Source organism: Calliphora vicina, chromosome 1 (assembly GCF_958450345.1).
Source record: "Calliphora vicina chromosome 1, idCalVici1.1, whole genome shotgun sequence".
NCBI classification, from domain to species: Eukaryota; Metazoa; Arthropoda; class Insecta; order Diptera; family Calliphoridae; genus Calliphora; species Calliphora vicina.
This window is the reverse complement of record NC_088780.1, coordinates 31,499,470-31,521,631: the sequence shown is the minus strand read 5'-3', so window position 1 is coordinate 31,521,631 and position 22,162 is coordinate 31,499,470. Positions and strand designations below refer to the sequence as shown.

Here is a 22,162-nt window from a genome sequence, read left to right as displayed (position 1 = left end):
AAGCACTTGTTTGTGTTATTTTATGATAAAACTATAAACTTAGTTCAAAAAGTCTTATTAGTTTAGAACTTATTTGTTTGAAACACAACAAACTGTGTTTAAACTAAACTAATATTTTAGGACATTATGACAATACGACCTAATAGCAGACCATTTGAATCCCCCATATGTATATTTGTACATAACATATTTCCAGCCTTAGATATTCATTCTCCTTTTTTTCATAATGAAAATCGCAGAAAGTTCAAAGTTATGTTTTTACAATCACAAAATATTGTATAAATTCTCAAATCTATTGTTAGCAATTGATAAATATGTATTTAAAAATTGATTATTAAATAAAAATTCACATTAAACAAAAATTAAATAGAGTTATTAACATTTCTGCGTCATACAAACAAAACAAAGACAACAAAGAAATAACAAAAAAAAAAACAACCAAATACAACTCTATGCGAATTGGCAAACAAATGTAGCAGAAGTAAATAAAGTTCATTGCTTCTAATCGGCAACAAAAATATAAAAAAAAACAAACATTTGGAAGAAATTACACATATATTTTGTTTAATTATGTACTTTTGTTATATTTATTTTACAATTTTGTTGTTGTTTTAAATTCTGTTATTGTAATTTTCTTGTTTCATTAGACACACTGAAACACACACACGTACAGCTGACCACCTGTCAACGTAACAAAAACAAAACAAACAAACAAACTTATGCAAATATACGAAATTTGTCTTTGAAAAAACAACACGAGGATTTACATACAAATGGCTACTTGCTGTTTTTGTTGTCAGCTAGTTTAAGTATAATTGTTGTTGTTGTTTTCTGTATTTATTTGGTATTTTAGTGGTGTTGGTAGTAAATCTAATTTTAAATAACAATTTAATTGATGGTATTTTTAACACATTATTTATTTTATTATTCCGATCAAACTCACATGTTTTGCATTACATTCATTGCAGCAGGGTGTGAGTGTGTCACTCACTATTCATTTGCAAAAGGTACTTTAAGCAGAGTTGTAAAAGAAGGTAGTGTTTAAAAGGAATACAGGGATGTATTTTACAACTATGTGTCCGTTTAAAGGTATATTTTTAAGAAAAAGGTTAAAATATTGTGAAATTTAAGCAATTAAATGCAAATTTATTAAATTAAAGGGATTCAAAAGGTCTTTATCAAAAAATTCTTTTTTTAATTACTTAAACAAAATTTGTACTTTTTTTCTTTTCACTCTTTCTGTTATCTGCTTAAATATTTACTTAATTTTTTTTTATTGGCACTAATTCACATCGATATCATGATCATTACAATTTTGTCAGTAAAAACAAAAAAAAAAGTGAAACATTTTTCTCGATAAAAAAAAGAAGAAAAATAAAAATACTTAAATTTAAATACGGATATATCTTCCGTTTAAATGCAATTGCAACATTTAAAAAAAAAACTAAAATAAAAATGAATTGTTATTGAAAACGAAAAAAAAGTAGCTAAAAATAAAAACAACGTTTAGTCTCGTTTATAATAAAAAAAATACCATTATCACATGAAGCTGTAGTAAGTAAATTTATTTATTTATTTGTGGTGTGGCTGACTGACTGGCTGGCTTATACAATTTGACCTTAAACTAACCTGGTTCTCATTTAATACCTCTAAAAAAAATACTTGGTTTAGTTGGTTGTTTGGTTTCTTGGTTTCCAACATAAAATCTGGTTCACTTGCTTAATAATAATTGTTGCTTCATATCTCCAACTGTTTCTTTTTTTTTTTCTTCTTTTTTATATAAAATTTGTTTGTGTCTTTTGCTTTTTTCTATATTTTCCTCTTTAATTTATTTGATGTTTTGTATATTGTATAAATTTATACTTTTTTTTGTTTCTTCACACAAAAGAGGTCATTAAAACACGTTTATATAGATAACATGGTTTAAATACTGTTGCGATTAGAAGAAGAATGTTCTGTGTTAAGGAAATATACATTATTAAGCGATTAAACATAAATATTTGCCATTAAAATTTTAATATATGAAAGATATTTCTTTTTGTTCTTTTATGTTCTTCATGGAGAACTCTTTAGTTTTTAGTGTTTTTTTGTTAACAATGTGGTAACACTTTAATGCAATCCTTAGTGTTACCAGACATAATTTAGAGTGTGGCAAAACTAGCGGGTTTTTGTTTTTAATAACTGATAGAAATGTTCATAATTTCTCATTAGTTATCCATTAGTTTATCCATATTCCGTCGTTTAAAACTTCACTATATCATCTATATATATAACAAGTAAGAGAGCTATATTCGGCTGTGCCGAATCTTATATACCCTTCACCAAATTATACTTTAAAATAATTTTTTTTAAATATTTTTAGGTAAACAAAATTTAATTTTTTTTATTGTTTTTCAAAATTTTTTTTTAATTTTTTTTTAAAAATTTTTTTTTCCAAATTTTTTTAGTTTTTATTTTTTTGGAAAAAAAAAATATATGACAAAAAAAATTTGTTAATGAAAAAAAATTCGGGTTAAAAAATATTTTTTCCGATTTTGACCCATTGTAGGTCCAACTTACTATAGCCTTATCTACATCGTTGCAATGGACTTTGAAATATCTATCATTAGATATAGATATCCATATTGTCTATATTAATGACTTAGTAATCCAGATAGAGATCAAAAATAGGTAAAAAATCGAGGTTGTCCCGGTTTTTTGCACATATCTCCGTTATTTATGGACCGATTTTGCTGATTTTAAATAGCAAACTTCTCGAAAGCATGTCTGACAGAATTATTGAAGATTTGGATACCGAAGATATCTGGGGTCTTCAGAAAATTGATTTCAACAGACAGACGGACATGGCTTAATCGACTCCGCTATCTATAAGGATCCAAAATATATATACTTTATAGGGTCGGAAATGAAAAATGTAGAAATTACAAACGGAATGACAAACTTATATATACCCTTCTCACGAAGGTGAAGGGTATAAAAATGAAATGGTCCACGTATGTAATGGCATCACGTGAGAACGGCTGGAGCGATTTGGCAGATTTTTTTTTTATTCGATTCGAAATTCTCAGGAGACGGTTTGTAAAGAAAACTCAGAATTTTTTTTTATTGAGTCCAGTCAACTATAATAAAGAAGCTCCAGTACAAAGAAGTATGCAGTACAAATTTTGATATTTTATTTGCAAATAAATAAGAACAGGCAGTAGTAGGTGGGTTGGAGAAACTTGAAGAACTAACATTAGTAAATGCTACCGGGCGAAGCCGGGTCAGTCAACTAGTTTATAATATAAATAAACCAACCGTCATCTGATACTTTACCATGCATTACTCTTTTACTGATCATGGCTACTCTAAGTACTTAAAATCAATTAATTATTAATGTTGTTACATGTAGCTAGTTATTTTAGCGATGTCAAAGTAATGTCTTACTTATTTTACTCCCTATTTGTTAGTAGGTACTTTCTTGTCTCCTATTAAATCAACGTGTTAAAATAATGAGTTTAAATGGTATTTAAATCCATTAATTACTGCTTAAATTATACGTTTCGGTTATAATTATAATTGAATAAGTTTGTTTAATAAAGATTTTATTAATTTTTACCAAATTCATACAAATATACAATATTTGTCAAATTGAATTACTATTTTCATGACATTTACGCCTAGAGGGTAATGCATAGATTTTTCAATTTATATTTATAACCTTACTTTTTCCTATATTGACGTATGTAAACAATTATTTCTATTTATTGGTTACAGTGCCTTTAATAAACTATATTTAGGCCCCGATTACCGTTTACAACAGTTGTATTTTATTGTTGTATTTTTTAAAATGCAAATGTTAATAATGATCGCATTTTAAAAAATACAACACTAAAATACAACTGTTGTAAACGGTAATAGGGGCCTTATTCTCTTGGTGATTTCAATCCTTAACCCTCTAACCCGAAAGAGTGCCTCAAGGCATTCATTACAAAACACCAATTATCTCAAAAAGTAATTATTTTGTTTGACTTTTTGTTTTGTGAGTGATGTCATAATTTTAGCACGTGAAATTGTGTGTCATTTTTATACCCTTCACCTTCGTGAGAAGGGTATATATAAGTTTGTCATTCCGTTTGTAATTTCTACATTTTTCATTTCCGACCCTATAAAGTATATATATTCTGGATCCTTATAGATAGCGGAGTCGATTAAGCCATGTCCGTCTGTCTGTCTGTTGAAATCAATTTTCTGAAGACCCCAGATATCTTCGGGATCCAAATCTTCAATAATTCTGTCAGAATTTTGCTATTTAAAATCAGCAAAATCTGTCCACAAATGTCTCAGCCATGAAGAAAAAACCTTGACCTATATCTGGATTACTAAGACATTAATATAGACAATATGGATATCTAATGATAGATATTTCAAAGACATTTGCAACGACGTATATAAGACCATAGTAAGTTGGAACTACAATGAGTCAAAATCGGAAAAAAAAATTTTTAACCCGAATTTTTTTTTCACAAAAATTTTTAAAATTTAAAAAACAGAAAAAAAATTTTAAAATTTAAAAAAAAAAATTAAAATTTAAAATAACAATCGAAAAAAAATTTGTTCCAAAAAATTAAAAAAACAACTGGAAAAAAAATTAAATTTTGTTTACCTAAAATTATTTAAAATTTTGAAGTATAATTTGGTGAAGGGTATATAAGATTGGGCACAGCCGAATATAGATAGCACTCTTACTTGTTATTAATCAAAGTTTTACTAACTTTTAGTCGCCCGATCTATTCGAAATATTTTTTATTAGTTCTTTTTAATTAGTTTTTTAATAAAATCGTATCCTAATTCTTGTTTTTTACACCTAAACCGGCAACAATGCCCAGAGGCACTCTTCTCCTTTTTGCACCTGGTTCCTAAACTTAATTTGCATATTAGTTTCTGATGGCTGTTCTGAGTTTATTAAGTCTTAATTACCCTAAAAAAAATTATTCGAGAACTTTTTTTTAGCCTTTTAAAGTTTGCGGGTTAGAGGGTTAAAGTGTCAATCAGGTGGCAGTTGGTCTTGTTTAAATTCCGACAGGAGTCAACTTACACATGCCTATTGAATTACACTCGTATGAATTGTACCCCATACCTTGCTGTGAAAAACAGCTCTAAACCACAATATTACCTCTATCAAATTTGAGTGTCTTATTTGTTTACTTGTTGTGATTTAGTGTCTGACCCTCATAAATTGTGTTTGGAGTCATCCGAAAAAAAGAACAGTGGCCGATTTACAGCTTTCGTGAACGAATAGAGCATTCGAAAAATTCTTTCCATATCGAAATTATAATAAAATGTTCTAAATTTCTTGCTCGATCAGTTTTACTCCATATTGAATTCGGTAATTTGGCCCCTGTCTCGACCATTTGGAATGTTATTTGACAAATTGTATACAAGCGGGCGATAGCAATATGTTGTTACGTTTTTACCTTTTAAAAATGGTGGTTTATTTCCTTTAAATAAACCATATTCTTTTAATTGAAAATATTTATTTAAATTAACACAACTTATATTACACACTTTAAAAACACACTGGTAATACAGTTAATGTTAAGTCTAACAGCCCCTACAATACACTAATGCACTGCAACTTGCCAATTATGATTTATCATGAATTATCTAACAAGGACAAAACTAGAATGTTCTATTTCTAGAGCTTTTAGCAGTTTTAATGTTAACATCTTTAGGAGTTAATGTTGTTATATTTATAAACAATGTTAATAACAGCGTGTTATCAACATTGAGCAACAGCTTCGTAATCATTGAAAAAAATCAAAGACTCAAATGACCGATTTATAGCCTAAAAAACAGTGAATAACTATAAGTGCAAAATATTATTACAATACAATTAAACAATTTCAGTGATAAAATAAAGTAGAAGAACTGCAAAATTATCTAAATTGTACTACAAATTTAACAATTATCCTTACAAGGCTTTAAAAAACCTCCCACCCACTAATGTGAAATCCTTAAGTGCTCCAAAATAAAACAATTCATTAAACATTTCCCTAGAAAAATGTGTGTCCTAATTTAATTATAATGCTGTTTTGTTTCTGCGATTTAAAATACATTGTTTCCCATGTTTGTTTTTATGTTTTTTTTTATTTTATAGACTTTGGAAATGTACGTAGAAAAAAAATAAAAATTAAAACAATTGTAAATAGAAAATTGGCTTTAGCCAAGGAAACAAATAGAATTATATACTTATATGCAGTATGTCATTTCCCCACTGTAGCCCACACCACACGAACACGAAACGCCTCTTGCGCAAATATGTATGTAGTTGCAATATTAAGAGCAATTGATTTCCTTTATTTTATTTTTATATTTTTTTTTTCTTGTATCTATTTTATTGTGTTCTCGTGTACAATAACATACTCAAACAATAAAAAAAACAAAAAATTAAAAAATGTTCTTTTAAACGGTTTAATGGAATTCACTAAAACGTTTAAGGAAACGTATTTTGGTAATAAACCTCGATAACCTTAATAACAGTTATAAATGTAATATGGCATCCCAGTTAAATTAAAATAACAGAGTTGCCTTATTGATTGTTGTAATCAATCAAAAAGTGTTGCCATATTAAGCTTTTTTTGTTTACTAAATTATAACTCCCTGTCTATACTTGACAAATATTTATCATAACAATTAATGACGTTTGTTGTCAAGATAAAGTTGTCTAAGCAAAAGCTCTAACAATTTTGTCATAACGAAGCAATAATACTAATAAATGGAGACTACACCTGGTAAGTTTTTATCTAGACAACCATTTTGAAGTTTATCATGACAAAAATTTATAAGGTATAACCAGGGAGTAACATTTGCTTTAAACATTTTCAATGTTTAAAGCAAATGTTTTCGACTGTGTGGAATCTTTTATACCCACAGCACCAATAGTATATAAGTTTGGCGTTCTATGGGACTGCTCAAACAGTATTCCGGGGGGACATTTGTATGGTGGCTAAGAGAAATCATAGACCGATATTGCCCATTTTTAATTGCAAACAAACCTTATCTACAGAGAGTAGTTGTGGAAAATTTCAGACAGAGTATTTGTGACAAAAGACAGACGGACGGACATAGCCAGGTTGCCTTAGAATCTTATGATGCCCCGGAATATACTAATGGAAGACTGCGACAAATATTTTGTTGTGTTACAAAGGGAATGACTAAATCAATATTCCCCCCCATCTTTTTTGATGGTGGCAGCCATTTGTGCCTGCATAAAATTAATTTTGCTTGTTGTCAAATATCACGTTTTAGTTGTTCTTATTGCCAACTTGTTGATAGATTTGTTTTAGACCAACAGCCACGTGATTGACAGTTTAAGGATTGAAATCACCAAGAGATTAAATGGTGAATTTGAAAACAAACCACAAAACAAATATAGTCTATTATATGTAAGCATTGTAACCAATAAATAGAAATAATTATGTACATACGTCAATATAGGAAAAAAAGTAAGGTTATAAATATAAATTGACAAATCAATGCTTTAACCCTCTAGGGGTAAATGTCATGAAAATAGTAATTCAATTTGACAAATATTGTATAATATATTTGTATATATTATAATATTAATAAAAATATTTATTAAACAAATTGAACTTATTCAATTATAAATATAACCGAAACGTATAATTTAAGCAGTAATTAATGGATTTAAATCCATGGTAGGCGTTCATATTGTTCAGGTTACGATGATTTTCGTCAAACAACCCGAATGTGAACAAAAGAGCGTAAAAGTACACACATTTCATTCAGTTTCTTGATGTTGTTGTGGATATTTTATTCTTTATCCAAAAGAGCACACAAATTAAATGCATCTTTTTGCCAACCAATGATTTAAATACTATTTCAACTCATTTTAACTCATTTATTTAATGGGAGACAAGAAAGTACCTAATCACAATAAGGGAGTGAAATAAGTAAGACATTACTTTGACATCACTAAAATAACTAGTTACATGTGACAACAATAATAACTAATTGATTTTAAGGACTTACAGCAGCCATGATCAGTAAAAGCGGAATGCATGGTAAATTATGAGGTGACGGTTAGTTTATTTATATTATAAAAGATATAGTGAAGTTTAAAAGGAAACAGAACTACTTATGGACAAACTAAATGAGAAATTATGTAACTGTCTAATAAATAAGTACTTTTATTGTATAAAAATTGCGGACTAGCTTGCAAGGCAGGTCTCGGAACTATCCTTAGAGGTGAGGAGGTTAATAAGTCCTCGACTTTTTCAATATCCCGGCTGTTAACTGAAAGGGCAACACTGCTCATGTCAACAGGCATTTGTCAGTTGACTACTGCTGCGTCATTTAGTTTGTGTTTGACAGCCCTTGACTCGAAGAGAAAATGGAAAAACTGAATTTCGTCTGCTCATTATGCATCTAACCCACAAACTTTAAAAAGCTAAAAAAAAAAGTTGTCGAATAATTTTGTTTAGGGTAATTATGACCTAATAAACTCAGAACAGCCATCAGAAACTAAGTTGTAAATTAAGTTTAGGAACCAGGTGCAAAAAGGTGAATACGGCCTCAAGGCATTGTTGCCGGTTTAGGTGTAAAAAACAATCACCCCTATCACGAATCAATATTTCACATGAAATATGTTCCCTTTTCCTTTTTTCGTTTATTCACTTTGTTCACGTGAAAAAAATCCCCATGTTGTGGAATTTTTAGATGGAATTTTGTAAACAATAAACAGCTGTTACGAACAAAATCAACTACTGTGAATGAAAATTTCATGGGGAATGTGAATTTGATAGCAATTATACCTTCGAGGGAAATGGATATTTCATGGGAACAAAATTTCACATGTTATTGCCGATAGGGGTGAATAATTATGATATGATTTTATTGAAAAACTAATGAAAAATATTTCGAATTGATCGGCCGACTAAAATTTAGTAAAATTTAGTAAAACTGATTTAAAAAAAAATGACACACAAAATTTCACGTGCTAAAATTATGACATCAGTCACAAAACAGCTGACAGAACAAAAACTAAAAATGAAAACATAATTTTAAAAACTACTATTTTTTGGAGATTGCCTTACATTTTAAAATAAACCAATCTATTAAAGCTTTAAAATATGTAGGTCAGTTCCAGAATCAAGCTTCCCTGAAACAAGCAATATAACAAAACATGTTACATATTTCTCCATTCATTGTACATATTTCTATTGTCTTGTTTAATTTCTTTAAGATTTAATTTGTTTTGTTTTTTTTTTCATATTCATGTATTGTGATTTGGTGAAATAAAACTTTTAATAACACACCCACGTAAGTAGAAAAATAAAATGAAAATAAAAAATTTAGTGTCAATTTCAGATTATATTTGATTTAATGACGTCATTTTGGAAATAAATTCTAACGTTTGTTTCTTTTCTTTTATTATTTAAGTGTTTTTGCTCTTAAAGGTTTTTTGCTATTTTTTTTTTATTTTATTTTTTTTATGCATAGAATGTACGAGACCATAAATATTTTGTATCGATAATCCATATTATTTACACACTATATAATATACAATATTTTATACATTATTATTTTTACAATGAAGCAAAAAGTAAAAATAAAAAAAAAATAAATGGAAAAAAAGTTTTACTTTATATCTTATTGCACGCAATATTTTGTGCGGTTATTATGATGAAAATAATATTTATAGTTCTTTTATTTTATTTTATTTTCACTTGAAAGGCTGTAAGAAAAAAAATATTGTTGTTGTATGGATGTATTTTAATAACTTTTACTTTTTAGCTTTGTAAGTCATAAAATCAAATAACTAAGGAGTGAGATCGAAAAATTCTTAACATACATATATGTTTATAAAAAAGAAACCACTAAACTTACAGCTTTAATTTTTTTTTTATTTGATTGAAATTATTATTACAATTTACAAAAAAAATTATTTTTATAGTTTTAATCACTAGTGATGAAATTTTTAACCTTTTTCGGAAACCCTTCCATTAACGTTTTTATAGTGCTTTCTGTCACTTTGCTCGAACATGTAGTCCATCTCCGTTTAAAATCTACCACACTTTTGGACACCTTTTTTGTACTCTTCAATTCTCTTTTAACAAGAGCCCAATATCTCTCCACTGGCCTTAGCTCCGGGCAGTTTGGAGGATTTGCCTCTCTTGGTACAAATACCACATTATTGTTCTTGTACCACTCAAGGGCTTGTTTGCCATAGTGACAGGATGCCAAGTCAGGCCAAAAATAAGTGGACACATTATGAAGTCTTATGAATGGAAGCAGCCTTTTTTGTAAACATTCCTTGATGTAAATTTCGGTATTTATAGAGCCCGTTGTAACAAATGAGTGGTTTCTTTTGCCGCAACTGCATATTGCTTGCCATACCAAGAACTTTCTGGGAAATTTTGTCTGCTTTTGGGTCCTAAACTTTTCTTCAACATTCCCTCGAGCATCAGCAACATAAAATTTTTGACCTGGAAGTTGCGAAAAATCTGCCAGAACATACGTTTCGTCATCCATTATGCAGCAAGAATATTTTTTTATAAAACTTGACTTCAATTTCCGTGCTCTGTTTTTGGCCTCTAAATTTTTAGTAGCGTTCCTGTCAGGAACTTTTTGAGCCTTGTATGTTTTTAAACCTGCATTAGCTTTAACTTTTCGTACCAAATAGTCCGAGCACTGAGCTAACCGGGCTGCTTTCCTACCGGATGTGTTGGGAGCTCTTTTGAAAATGCGTTCTATTTTTTTGGCTTTAGAAACATCATGTGGACTATTCCTTCTACCTGAACCAGGTTTTCTATCAACTGAAAAGTTCTCCCGGTACTGTTTAATAACATTGGAAACAGTTTGACGGCAGACCTTTGTATGCTTGGCCAACTTTTTGTAAGACCAAGTTGGGTTTTGTTGAAAATATTTAATAATTTCAGTACGCACTTTTTTCTGGTCACTCATTTTAATCAGATTAACAAAAAAATTAATATAATTGACATTACACATAATAACTGACATGTTTTTCAAAGGTAACTTGATCAAAAAAAATTCAAATAATACTTGGGTTAAAAAATGTAATGAAAAACGTGTGTTAAGAATTTTTCGATCTCACTCCTTATATACAATAGTTTATATATAAAAATCTAATAAAAATGAATAAATTCTGTTGCCAAGTTAAAAATGTGCTGTTTAGAAAAAAAGGAAGGAAACAGAAAAATGTGTTGGTTTATATTGTTGTATTAGGGCTGATCACAGTGTGGGGTCATACTTGTGTTGCAAAAGAAATATGTACGCAATATGGCCTGGCCTTTTCGTATGGTAAAGTGTGCAAATAACAAGGACAAATAATATTGAACTGAAAGGAAAAGGAAGAATTTCTAAACATTTTTGACACATTTATATCATAAATATTTTAATTATTTCAATCCTGTTAAAGCGTTTGTGAATATAACATTGAAAACACACATGGCAACTACTTTAAGTTATTTTCAATATCTGGCCACTTTGTCAACTTAAGAGTTTCCCCAAGGTCAGAGTTACCAGAGGACAAAAAATAAAAATAGATATTTTTCACAATTTTTAAACAGAAACAAGTAAGACAGCTATATTATATGCCGAATCTTATATAGCTTTCACCAAATTATACTTCGAAATACACATTTTAAATATTTTTAGGTAAACAAAATTTATTTTTTTTTTCAGTTTTTTTTTTTCATTTTTTGAAAAAAATGTTTCGAATTGTTTTTTAAAATTTTAAATTTTTTTAATATTTAGCAAAAAAAAAACTTTTGGTGAAAAAATATTTTTTCCGATTTTGACCCATTGTAGGTCCAATTTACTATGATTTTATATAAGTCGTTGCAAAGGTCTTTGAAATATCTATCATTAGATATCCATATTGTCTATATTAATGACTTAGTAATCCAGATATAGGTCAAAAATCCAGGTTGTCCTGGTTTTTTCCTTATATCTCAGCCATTTGTGGACCAATTTTCTTGATTTTAAATAGTAAATAAATAATAATTTAATAAAATATATTATACAGAGATATTGATATATGAATCGTATATGTAAGCTATTTGGGGGCTTCAGAAAGTTGATTTCAACAGACATATATAATTATATTGTGGAAATTACAAACGGAATGACAAATTTATATATACCCTTCTCACGAAGGAGAATTGTATAAAAACAAACTGGCAACTACCTTAACTTCATTTCATTGTCTGGCCACTTTGTCAACTTCAGAGTTTCCCCAAATTCAGAGTTACCAGAGGACAAGGAATAAAAATCAATAACTTTGACAATTTTTAAACCAAAAAAACGTCGAATTATTGAAAATTAATTAATTTCATTGTTTCATTTCAATATTTAGCTTCTGGTGAATTTACGAAATGTAAATTTTGTTTGCTAGGTCACCAGATATCGTTTCTATTTCGAATGATATCCTGGTGCGTGTTCGCATTAGGAAGACCACCATAGAAGTTGTTCAAAACCATTTTTGAATTTCTCGCCTCTTAACTGAAAGAGCAATACTGCTCCTGTCAACAGGCATCTTTCCGTAGACTCCTGTCAAAATTTGAACAAGCTGGGTCATTTAGTTTGTGTTTGACAGCCATCTATAGGGTGCCCCGATAGACTAGACGATAGTGTACTGGACTATGAATCCAAAGGTTGCAGTTCGATTCCTGCCAGAGACTATGGGTGTTTCTGCAGATAAGCAAATCGCTTAGCAGTTCGTGTTTGTTTTAAAAAAAAAAAAAAAAAAAAAAACTACCACGTGACTTGAGGAGAAAATGTAAGAAAGTGAATTTCTTGTGCTCATTAACCATTATTTTTTGGCAGAAAAAACCATCTCTCAAAACAAGTCTAAGCTTGATAAATACTATGGGAACTCTACACCATTAATTTCAATGGTAAAAAAGTGGTTTACTGAATTTCGTTGTGTTCGTACAAGTACGAACGTTCTGGACCACCAGTTGAAGTCTCTATACCCGAAACAATTCAAAAAAAATCACGATATGGTGTTGGCCGATCGGAGATTGAAAGTCCGAAAGATTGTAGAAGCCATAGGCATCTCTCATTACTCAGAAGTTTTAAATTTTAAATGATCTTTTGGGTATAAGAAAGCTTTCCGCAAGATGGAGTTGGCCGATCGGAGATTAAAGTCCGAGAGATTGTAGAAGCATCTCATATTGTCAGTAGTTTAAATTTTAATTATATTTTGGGTATGAGAATGCTTTCCGCAAAATGGCTTCCGCGTTTGCTCACAATCGCCCACAAACTGAAATATGGACGAGTTTTTGCGCTTTATCGTAACCGTATACGAAACGCGGTTCCACCACAACACACCAGAGACCAAACAGTAATCAAAGCAGTGGGTTTCTCAGGATCTGGGCCAAAGAAGGCCAAGATGGATTTTTCAGCCAATAAAGTCATGGCGACCGTTTTTTTTTTTTTGACATACACGCGTTATAATCCACATTGATTACCTTCAAACGGGTAAAACAATCAGGATTTGAAAAAAAATGGACCGAAAAAAGTTATTTTTCACCATCATGAAAAACATGTGAAATTTATGTTCCCATGAAATATCCATTTCCCTTGAAGGGAATATTGCTATCGTGATATTCCCCTGAACGTTTCATTCACAATAGTTGATTTTGTTCGTAACAGCTGTTTATTGTTTACAAAATTACATCTAAAAATTTCCTAACATGGGGAATTTTTTCACGTGAACAAAGTTTATGAACGAAAAATGGGAAAAGGGAACATATTTCATGTGAAATATTGATTCGCGATGAGGATTTGATTTAATGAGGATTTGAAAAAAAACGAGCGAATTTGCACCACGACAGTGCAGGGGTACACACATATGCAGTTACCATGGCAAACATCCATGAATTAAGCTACGAATTGCTACCTCTTCCGCCCTATTCTCCTGATTTAGTCTCTAGTGAATATTTCTTGTTTCCAAAACTGAAGAAATGTCTAGGCGGAAAGAGATTTGACTCCAACGATAAAATCATCTCACAAACAAATAGGTATTTATTTGGTCTGGCCAGATTTCAGCAGCTCATAATATATGGGACCCTTTTGCTACCACCAAATACATAACATTACCTTAGCACAGGTGCGGATCCAGGTCAACCATTTGGGGGGGGAAATTAAAATTTGTTCTACATTTTTCTTTTTATTCCTTTTTTTATATGAAAACTTTTCGGTTTTGGGGGGGTATTTCCTATTTCACCCCCTCTGGATCCGCGCCTGCCTTAGCATCATGGATATTTGGCTTTGTTGTCGATTCGTCTGTTTGGCCGGGCTTCACGTACGATTTCTTACGTTTCGGGTTATCGTAATGGATTCAGTTTTCATCGCAAGTAATGATTCGGTGCAAAAATAAATTTCTTTTACAGCGTTCAAGCATCAATTGGCACATGAAAAATTGCCTTTCAATGTCTCTCGGCTTAAATTCGTATGGTACCCAATTTCTCCGGTTTTTGAGGAATTCTGCAGCTTGAATAGCTCCCAATGATTTGGCAAGCTCTTGTTGAGTTTGGCAACCATCTTCATGGGCTAATGCCACCTATTCTTGGTCTTTAAATTTTTTTTTGGCTTTCCTGAACGATATCTGTCTTCGGTGTCAAAATCACCATTTCGAGAGCGCACAAACCATTTCTCGCTCGTTGAAACCGATGGAACATATTCACCATAAGCTTTGGTGAGAAATCGGTGAGCAAAACTTGAAGCAAAAACATAGTTGTTTACAGAAGTGGAGAACTTTTAATTGAAAGCCATTGTCAAAACACCTTACATCCAGAAAAACTCACTGTTTGGTACGCTTTATTTATCATTGGTCCATATGTCCTCACAATTAACGAAGGTCAAAACCTTCTAGTCAAGGGTGAATGGTATAGAGACATGGTTAATAGCTTTTTCCTACCTCAATTGGAAGGTACGATACCATCAATTTACTGAGAGAAACATTTGGCGAACGAATAATTTCAAGAAATGGACTGGCCAACTCGTTCCTCTAATTTGACGCCATTAGATTATTTTCTCCGGGAATATGTAAAGTCCCAGGTCTATGCAGATAAACCAGAAACGATCAAGCACTTGGAAGCGAATAGGGTTACATTCCCGAAAGACTCCACCACCACCACCTCAATGCAACATCTTAATATAACTGATGTCTTTAATAATCTCCCCCACTACTTGAGTTTTATTTTTTCAAAAATGTCACTGGGTTTCTTCGTATAACACAGTACAACACATTATTTTGGGACTCAATTCTGACAATTGCACGTGAAAGTAGCCCCAAAAATATGAACATCTGCATCATTAGTTTTGTCAAGTTGGCTGCCGTAATAATTTAATGGCCAGACGAACTTTTTGTGCTCAAGGTGGATTTTTTATCACTTTTTCAATATTTTAACACGGTTATATCTCGGTATACTGTACGGAATATCTCTTTTGTGTCTGAAGCAAAATTGTAGATATTGAATAGGAGAAAAAAAAGCGGAACATACCTACCCGAAAAAAGTGCATCCAGTGCCTTAAAAATCGCAAAAATTACCATTTTTTAAAATTTGTTTCCCCATTTTTCACCTTTTTTGCTTAATAACTGGATTACAAATCCACAAATATGCTTTTTTTTTTCTTTATAAAATTATTGCATGAAAATAAAAATTCCGATTCATATTACAGCTATTCTTACACAGAAAATATAAGATTTTTATTAGTTATCTATGCATGTAAACAAAACTTAAAACATTTTCAATTATTTTCAATATCCATCCTCGTTGAAGTGGACGCTTGCGGTTCTGATGATCTTGTTTTTTTCGTAGGTTGTTCATATTCCTGTTCTGAGTTATCTGCATTATCATCCGAGTTAGACATGATGTTCAAGGGCATGTTTTCTTTAGTGTGTCCACCAATTTCAGTGTCATCTTCATCTTCGTTGCTTTCATCTTTAAACAGCATAACTTTAGAACTCCACCAACAAACCTCCGCAAGCAATGCATCTAATTTTTTGCCTTTGAATCGCTTTTCCATTGGCATGGTCACCTGGTGGAACCTCTCTCCTTGTTCGACCGATTCCTGAGGTAATTGTGCCAAAAACGTATCAAGGTGGAAATGCATGAAATGTAATTTTAGCGTCATGGATGCATTGTTTTTTTCAAAATAATACAGCAACTTGTCCACTCGTGTCTGTATGTCATCTCGCTGTACACGGTTCTTTCCTAAAACTCCTTCGATGACTTGTTTCAATGTCTCCCATGCACATAGGTAGTTATAATGGTTCGAAAGGATATTTGTAAAAGATTAGCTTTTCATTACTTTTCGTATATCCGGTCCATTCAAAATACCTGTTTGAAATAAAAAAATTAAGATATGACAATATTTAAATACAGACAACGATACGTACCTTTTCTAATTTTAGCTTCACTGAGTTTTGGAAAGATGGATTTCAAACAGCCATAGGCGTCCTCTATATTATTGACTACCACTTCAACAAATTTCCCAGCTATTCCTAATTTCATGTGGAGCGATGGCAACAAAATATCATCTACATCCTTTATCAAAGGTTCATTACGTAATTCTAATTGTTTCTCGAGCTCGGTAGTTCCTGCTTTCCAATCTTTACATTGATATTGATTCCCTGTGTATCGCGAATCCCAATTACAAAGGAAGCAGAAGTATTTTGGAAAACAGCCCTTTAATATAATACCTTGTATTATGTTGACAACCCGGAATTTATGCATGCGTATCACCTGGATTCATTATGTCCAGTTAAGTCTTGCACCCAAATTACTGGCTTAATAAAATAAAACTGTATACCTTTTCCATGTACCCAGGTTATAAGGGTATTATAATAACTTTTACACACTGTGTTCGGCGTAAAATTTGCACCACTCAAATCTGTTTCATCAAAATAATGACAATACGCTGGTTTGAATTCCTCAGTAAACAAGTTTTTTCGAACGTGTTTGGCTACTTTTGGAAAGATATGACCACAAACGTAACAAAAATTATCCAATTCAATGTTCTACTAGTTTTAAAATGCAATTCACTCAGAAGAAAAGGTTTGTTTATTCCACACACAAAATAGTCAAACCAATTGACTGATAAAGAATAGCTTACTTGAGGATTTGTAATCCAGTTATTGAGCAAAAAATGTGAAAAATGGGGAAAAAATTGTAAAAAAAATTGGCATTTTTGCGATTTTTAAGGCACTGGACCTATTCAATATCTACAACTTTGCTGCAGACACAAAAGAGATATTCCGTACAGTATACCGAGACATAACCGTGTTAAAATATAGAAAAAGTGATAAAAATCCACCTTGAGCAAAAAAATTCGTATGGTCATTAAATTATTACGGCAGCCAACTTGACAAAACTAATGATGCAGAAGTTCATATTTTTGGGGCTACTTTCACGTGCAATTGTCAGGATTGAGTCCCAAAGCAATGAGCTGCAAAATGTTGTACTGTGTAATACATTATAAAAGTGTTTTCTTTTTATATCTATATAAACGAAGTACATATTCAGAGATAATTTATGTATGTAGCTACTCAGTATATTAAATACAGATAAGTGTGTTAGAGCTCATATAAATGTTAACAAGAGTATTAAAATAGTTATCAAAAAAAAAAGAAACATGATTAAATGAAACTAAAATAAATTATTAACAATGTGATTTATTTTTGAATTTATCAGACGACACCTTCAATTACACTAATTTAAAAAACAACAAATATTGAATATTCTTAGAAAAGGATTTTAATTTTATCAAAGAATTTTTATAAAATTAGGACTTAAGTATTTATACGACAATATGTTTTTAGCTGATCCTGAGTTATGTTGAAGATTAAATTTTTTTAGTACTAATGTCTATCATTTCGGTGTAAAATATCTAGAATATAAATTTATCTAAAATGTAGTTAAAAGGATATTTAAAAGTACGGGCATACGACTGAGAATCTGACACTAAGCGCATCTTGATCCATATAAAAGTTCTGAATATATGATTTGCAGAGTTTGCTGGGTTCTCCCTCCCTGGAAATTGCACTAATAGTAGGTACATGAGTATTTTATTGTATCCTTAAGTGGACGTGGTATGTAGTTGCTGCAGGACTTGTACCACACTACGATCGCCACAAAAATCGATTTGATAATATTGTTATCTCTCACATTGGTGACCTGAAATACCAGCAAGATCGTGCGATTTGATCCAGTTCTGCATTATATTGTGGGGTTTTCTGGAGTCACAGGTCTTTGCATTAAACCACAATCTACATACAGTGGTTGACAAAACAATGGAAACTTCTCCAAATAATTTTTTACATTTTAATTTTTTACAATTTTAACATTTTTGTAGTATTTTATTTTTATACTTTTATTAACTTAATTTAACAAAAAACAAAGGACATAATTAATTAAATTCTAAAAATGAGAAACAAAATTAAAAGATTTGTTTATTACGGCATTGACAAAACAATGGAAACTTAGGTATTATTTTAACAAATATGGTCTAAACTTTGCAATAACTCAATATTTTGTTGGATATCCCTTATTTTTTATAACTTCTACACATCGACGATGCATTGAACCAATTAAAGAGTCAATGGTCTCCTTTGAAATATTTTGCCATTCCCTTATAACCGCCTCCGATAAATAATCCTTATTTTACGATCTACAATTTCCCATAGATTTTCTATGGGATTGAGATCTGGCGATTGGGCAGGCCACTTCAAAACACGTACCTCGTTGGATTGTAACCACTCGGTTACAACCCTAGAGGTGTGTTTCGGGTCATTGTCGTGTTGAAATCTCCAAACTAAGGGCATATTTTCCTCAGCGTATGGATACATAACATCGTTTAATATGGTTCTGTATCCTGTATCATGGTATCTTTTATAATATGAATTGGGTCCATACCTTGCCCTGAAAAACATCCCCATACCATAATATTGCCACCGCCAAACTTTACAGTCTTATTTGTGTACTTTGGATCTAATCTTTTTCCCTTTGGTCATCTTACAAATGTTCTCCCATCAGTGCCTCTTAATTTGTATTAGGATTCGTCGCAAAAGAGGCCAGTATTCCATTTCTGTATCGACCAGTTTAAATGATCCCTGGCAAATTGTAGATGAGCAGAACGGTTCTTTTTAGAAATGAGTGGTTTTTTCACAGGACGATAGCAACCAAGACCAGCCACATTTGCCCTGCGACTAACTGTTCGGGTACTTATTTCTAATTTTAGGCTATTAACTACCTCTCGAGGAGTTATTTTTGGGAATTTCTTCAACTCTCTCGCTATTAAATTAAATTATCTTGTCTAGGAGTAGTCTTACGAGGTCTTCCACCTTAATGTTGAGTTTTTACAGAACCGGTCTCACGAAATTTCTTTATAATTTTTGAAACTGCTGATTTATTTATTGAATATTTGTTACAGATATTTTTTTGTTTTAAACCAGCTTTAAAATCGTTAATTATTTTATTTTTTAAGTCATCACAAATCTTAACTTTAGCCATTTTCGTTAATTTTGAAAAAAAAAATTATGCGAAAAACTTAGAAAAAGAAAAATTACCAGAATTTAAAAATAAAATAAAATAAAATAACTGTAAACAGGATGCTTTTTACATCGTTCTTTTAAATATTATTTTAGTTTTACACTTCTTTCTTGCTTTTAAATATTATTTTAGTTTTACACTTCTTTCTTGCAGAAGTTTAAAAGTTTCCATTGTTTTGTCAGTAGCGAAATAGTGAATATTTTTAATTTTGTTCCCTTTTTTCAGAATATAATTAATTATGCTGTTTGTTTTTCAGTTAATATTTTAAATTTTGGGCTACATATGGAATATTTGGAAAAGTTTCCATTGTTTTGTCAACCACTGTATGTATGACCTCAAGGTAAACATAACTCACGTTCTTTATGAAAGATTTCAGGGTATTATCTATCATAGAGATGATGTCAGATGGCCATCAAGATCTTGAGATTTTACTCCGCCAGACTTTTTCTTGTAGAGTATTCTGAAGTCGCAGGTTTGTGCCAATAAACCATAATCAAACAAACAATTATGTCTTATAAATGAGGAGCCGCCGAACAAATGGTACTTTTTTGAAAATTTAAAAATTTTGGGAAATTGATTTTTTCTAGAAGATTTCAACACAAATATTATAAAAATATAAAGAAAAACCTGAACGATCGAAAATGATCAGCAAAGTTGGCTTGAAGTTGTTTGTTGTGGTAGTCAAAGACTGCATTGTAATAGGTGTCATAAACGTCGGAGATGCAGAAGAATTATCTCCAAGGACTATTATAGGCTAAACAAGCAAGGATTCCTAGACCCTTACGAAAAATCCAGGTATATCTGCTTTTTGTAGGGACGCTGGTAACAATGGTAATTTAAACTGATGAACTTTGGAAATCAATAGAAGAAAGTTACTGTCGATGATGATTTAGATCCACCATTCTAAAGCAGCAGCAAATGATCAACTATTCGATTTCTGGTGGTGAATTTTTTTTGTTTATTTTTTCATAAAATTTGTAAAAATTCCAAATACGTTTTATAAAATCAAGCTACGAGTTAACAACTTAACCCAAAAACATCACTGTAACTAAAAAAAAATATGCCTACAGTAAAGAATATTTTGTATTATTTATTATTTGGTACATATTTTTAAACTGATCCTAAGACTTTGAACCTTGAGAAAATTTATATAGAATTGCATGAAATTTTTTGTCATAATTTCAACTAAGAAGCTTGACAATTTAATACAAAAAAAAAAAAAGAATTAAATAGATACATATTATTCAATGCAGTTGTTCATGTTGATGATATTTAGTTAAGATAACACACATTTAATTTTCAAATACGAAATGTTAAATATATAAAACAAATAAATATAAGAGTAGAAAAGAGCAAAGATTAATAATAACAATAATAATTATAAAGAAAAATATATATAAACTTACCCTGATTGTCGTGGTTCACGTCGTTGCATTTCGTTTACAACGACCACAGCAAAAAATCAACGATAACGTTAACGACGACGTCTATATTTTGTGATGAACAAGTAGAAGGAGAAAAAAAAATAATAATGAAGATAACGTTGTTTTGTTTTTGTTGTCGAGTTTATTTTCTTTTTTTTTCTATTGTGCGTCTGCCATTCACTTAATCACTCACTCACTATTTTTTTTTATATGTATGTATGGATGTGTAGGGAGCAGAAATTTTTGTATTTTCTTAAGGTTTTTAATTATTAAACTATAGGATAAAAATTAAATGCACTTATTAAAATAAAAATGTTGAAAAAAAAATACAATTATTCTTTATTATTATTATTATATACACGCACTTAATAACACTCTTATTTATTATTGTAGTACATATTTGTTTGCTGTTTTTTCTTTTTTTGTTTGTTTGTTTGTCTCTTGTGTTGTTTTTGCTGTTTGTTTTATGTTTTACACTTGTTGTACTGATTGCAGAGTACGATGTGTCAATTGGTCGTTTTATGATGTTGCTGTTGTTGTTGCTTTTATTTACTGTTTGTAATTGTTGTTTTAGTTGTATTGAATAAATAGCTGTTGTTATTGTTGTTAGAAGTATGAAGAAGATATTTCTAAGGATTTCAAAGAGTAGACATTTATTTTTTTTTATATACACAATGACAACTACAGCGATGAAATGATGACCACTTTAATATTTAATGTTTTAGATGATGATATCGATTTTTTTTTAGTTAAAATTTAACAAAAATTCAAAAGAATAACCACAAATCACTTATAAATTATAAACATGATCAATTCACGTACATATTTTATTTTAATATTTTACGTAGTTTTGTTTTATTTACACAAACATTTACTGCTTTTCTTTTTATTTTGTTTCTTTTATTATTTTTGTTTGTAGCGTGTTCGAGTTTCTTTAAATATTTTGGCGTTTTCTTTTTACAATTTTTGTGAGTTTTCTTATGGAGTTAATTGCACTTGAGGCCCTTTTCTTTTGTAAAGGTGTGATGAGTAGTAAAGTACTGCCATGAAAATATTATTCATAAAAGCTAAAAAAAAAAATAAAATTGAAATAGAAGAAAATTAGATATCAAGTGATTTTCTTAAAATTTGTAAAAAAAAAATTCTTAGAAA

At 30.5% G+C, this 22,162-nt stretch overlaps 1 protein-coding gene across 4 annotated transcripts in view; it reads right to left on the bottom strand.

The window, feature by feature from the left end:
• Positions 1-21,159, bottom strand: part of gish (casein kinase I gish) — a 107,652-nt gene extending 86,493 nt beyond the window's left edge. For 3 of the 4 annotated variants that reach the window (XM_065507235.1, XM_065507250.1, XM_065507260.1), the window contains exon 1: positions 20,993-21,159. In XM_065507235.1, coding sequence (XP_065363307.1) covers positions 20,993-21,021 — 29 coding nt within the window. In that variant the 5' untranslated portion in view covers positions 21,022-21,159. The remainder of the gene's footprint in view (positions 1-20,992) is intronic. The other variant, XM_065507243.1, reaches the window with a different exon arrangement.
• Positions 21,160-22,162: the final 1,003 nt, after the last annotated feature.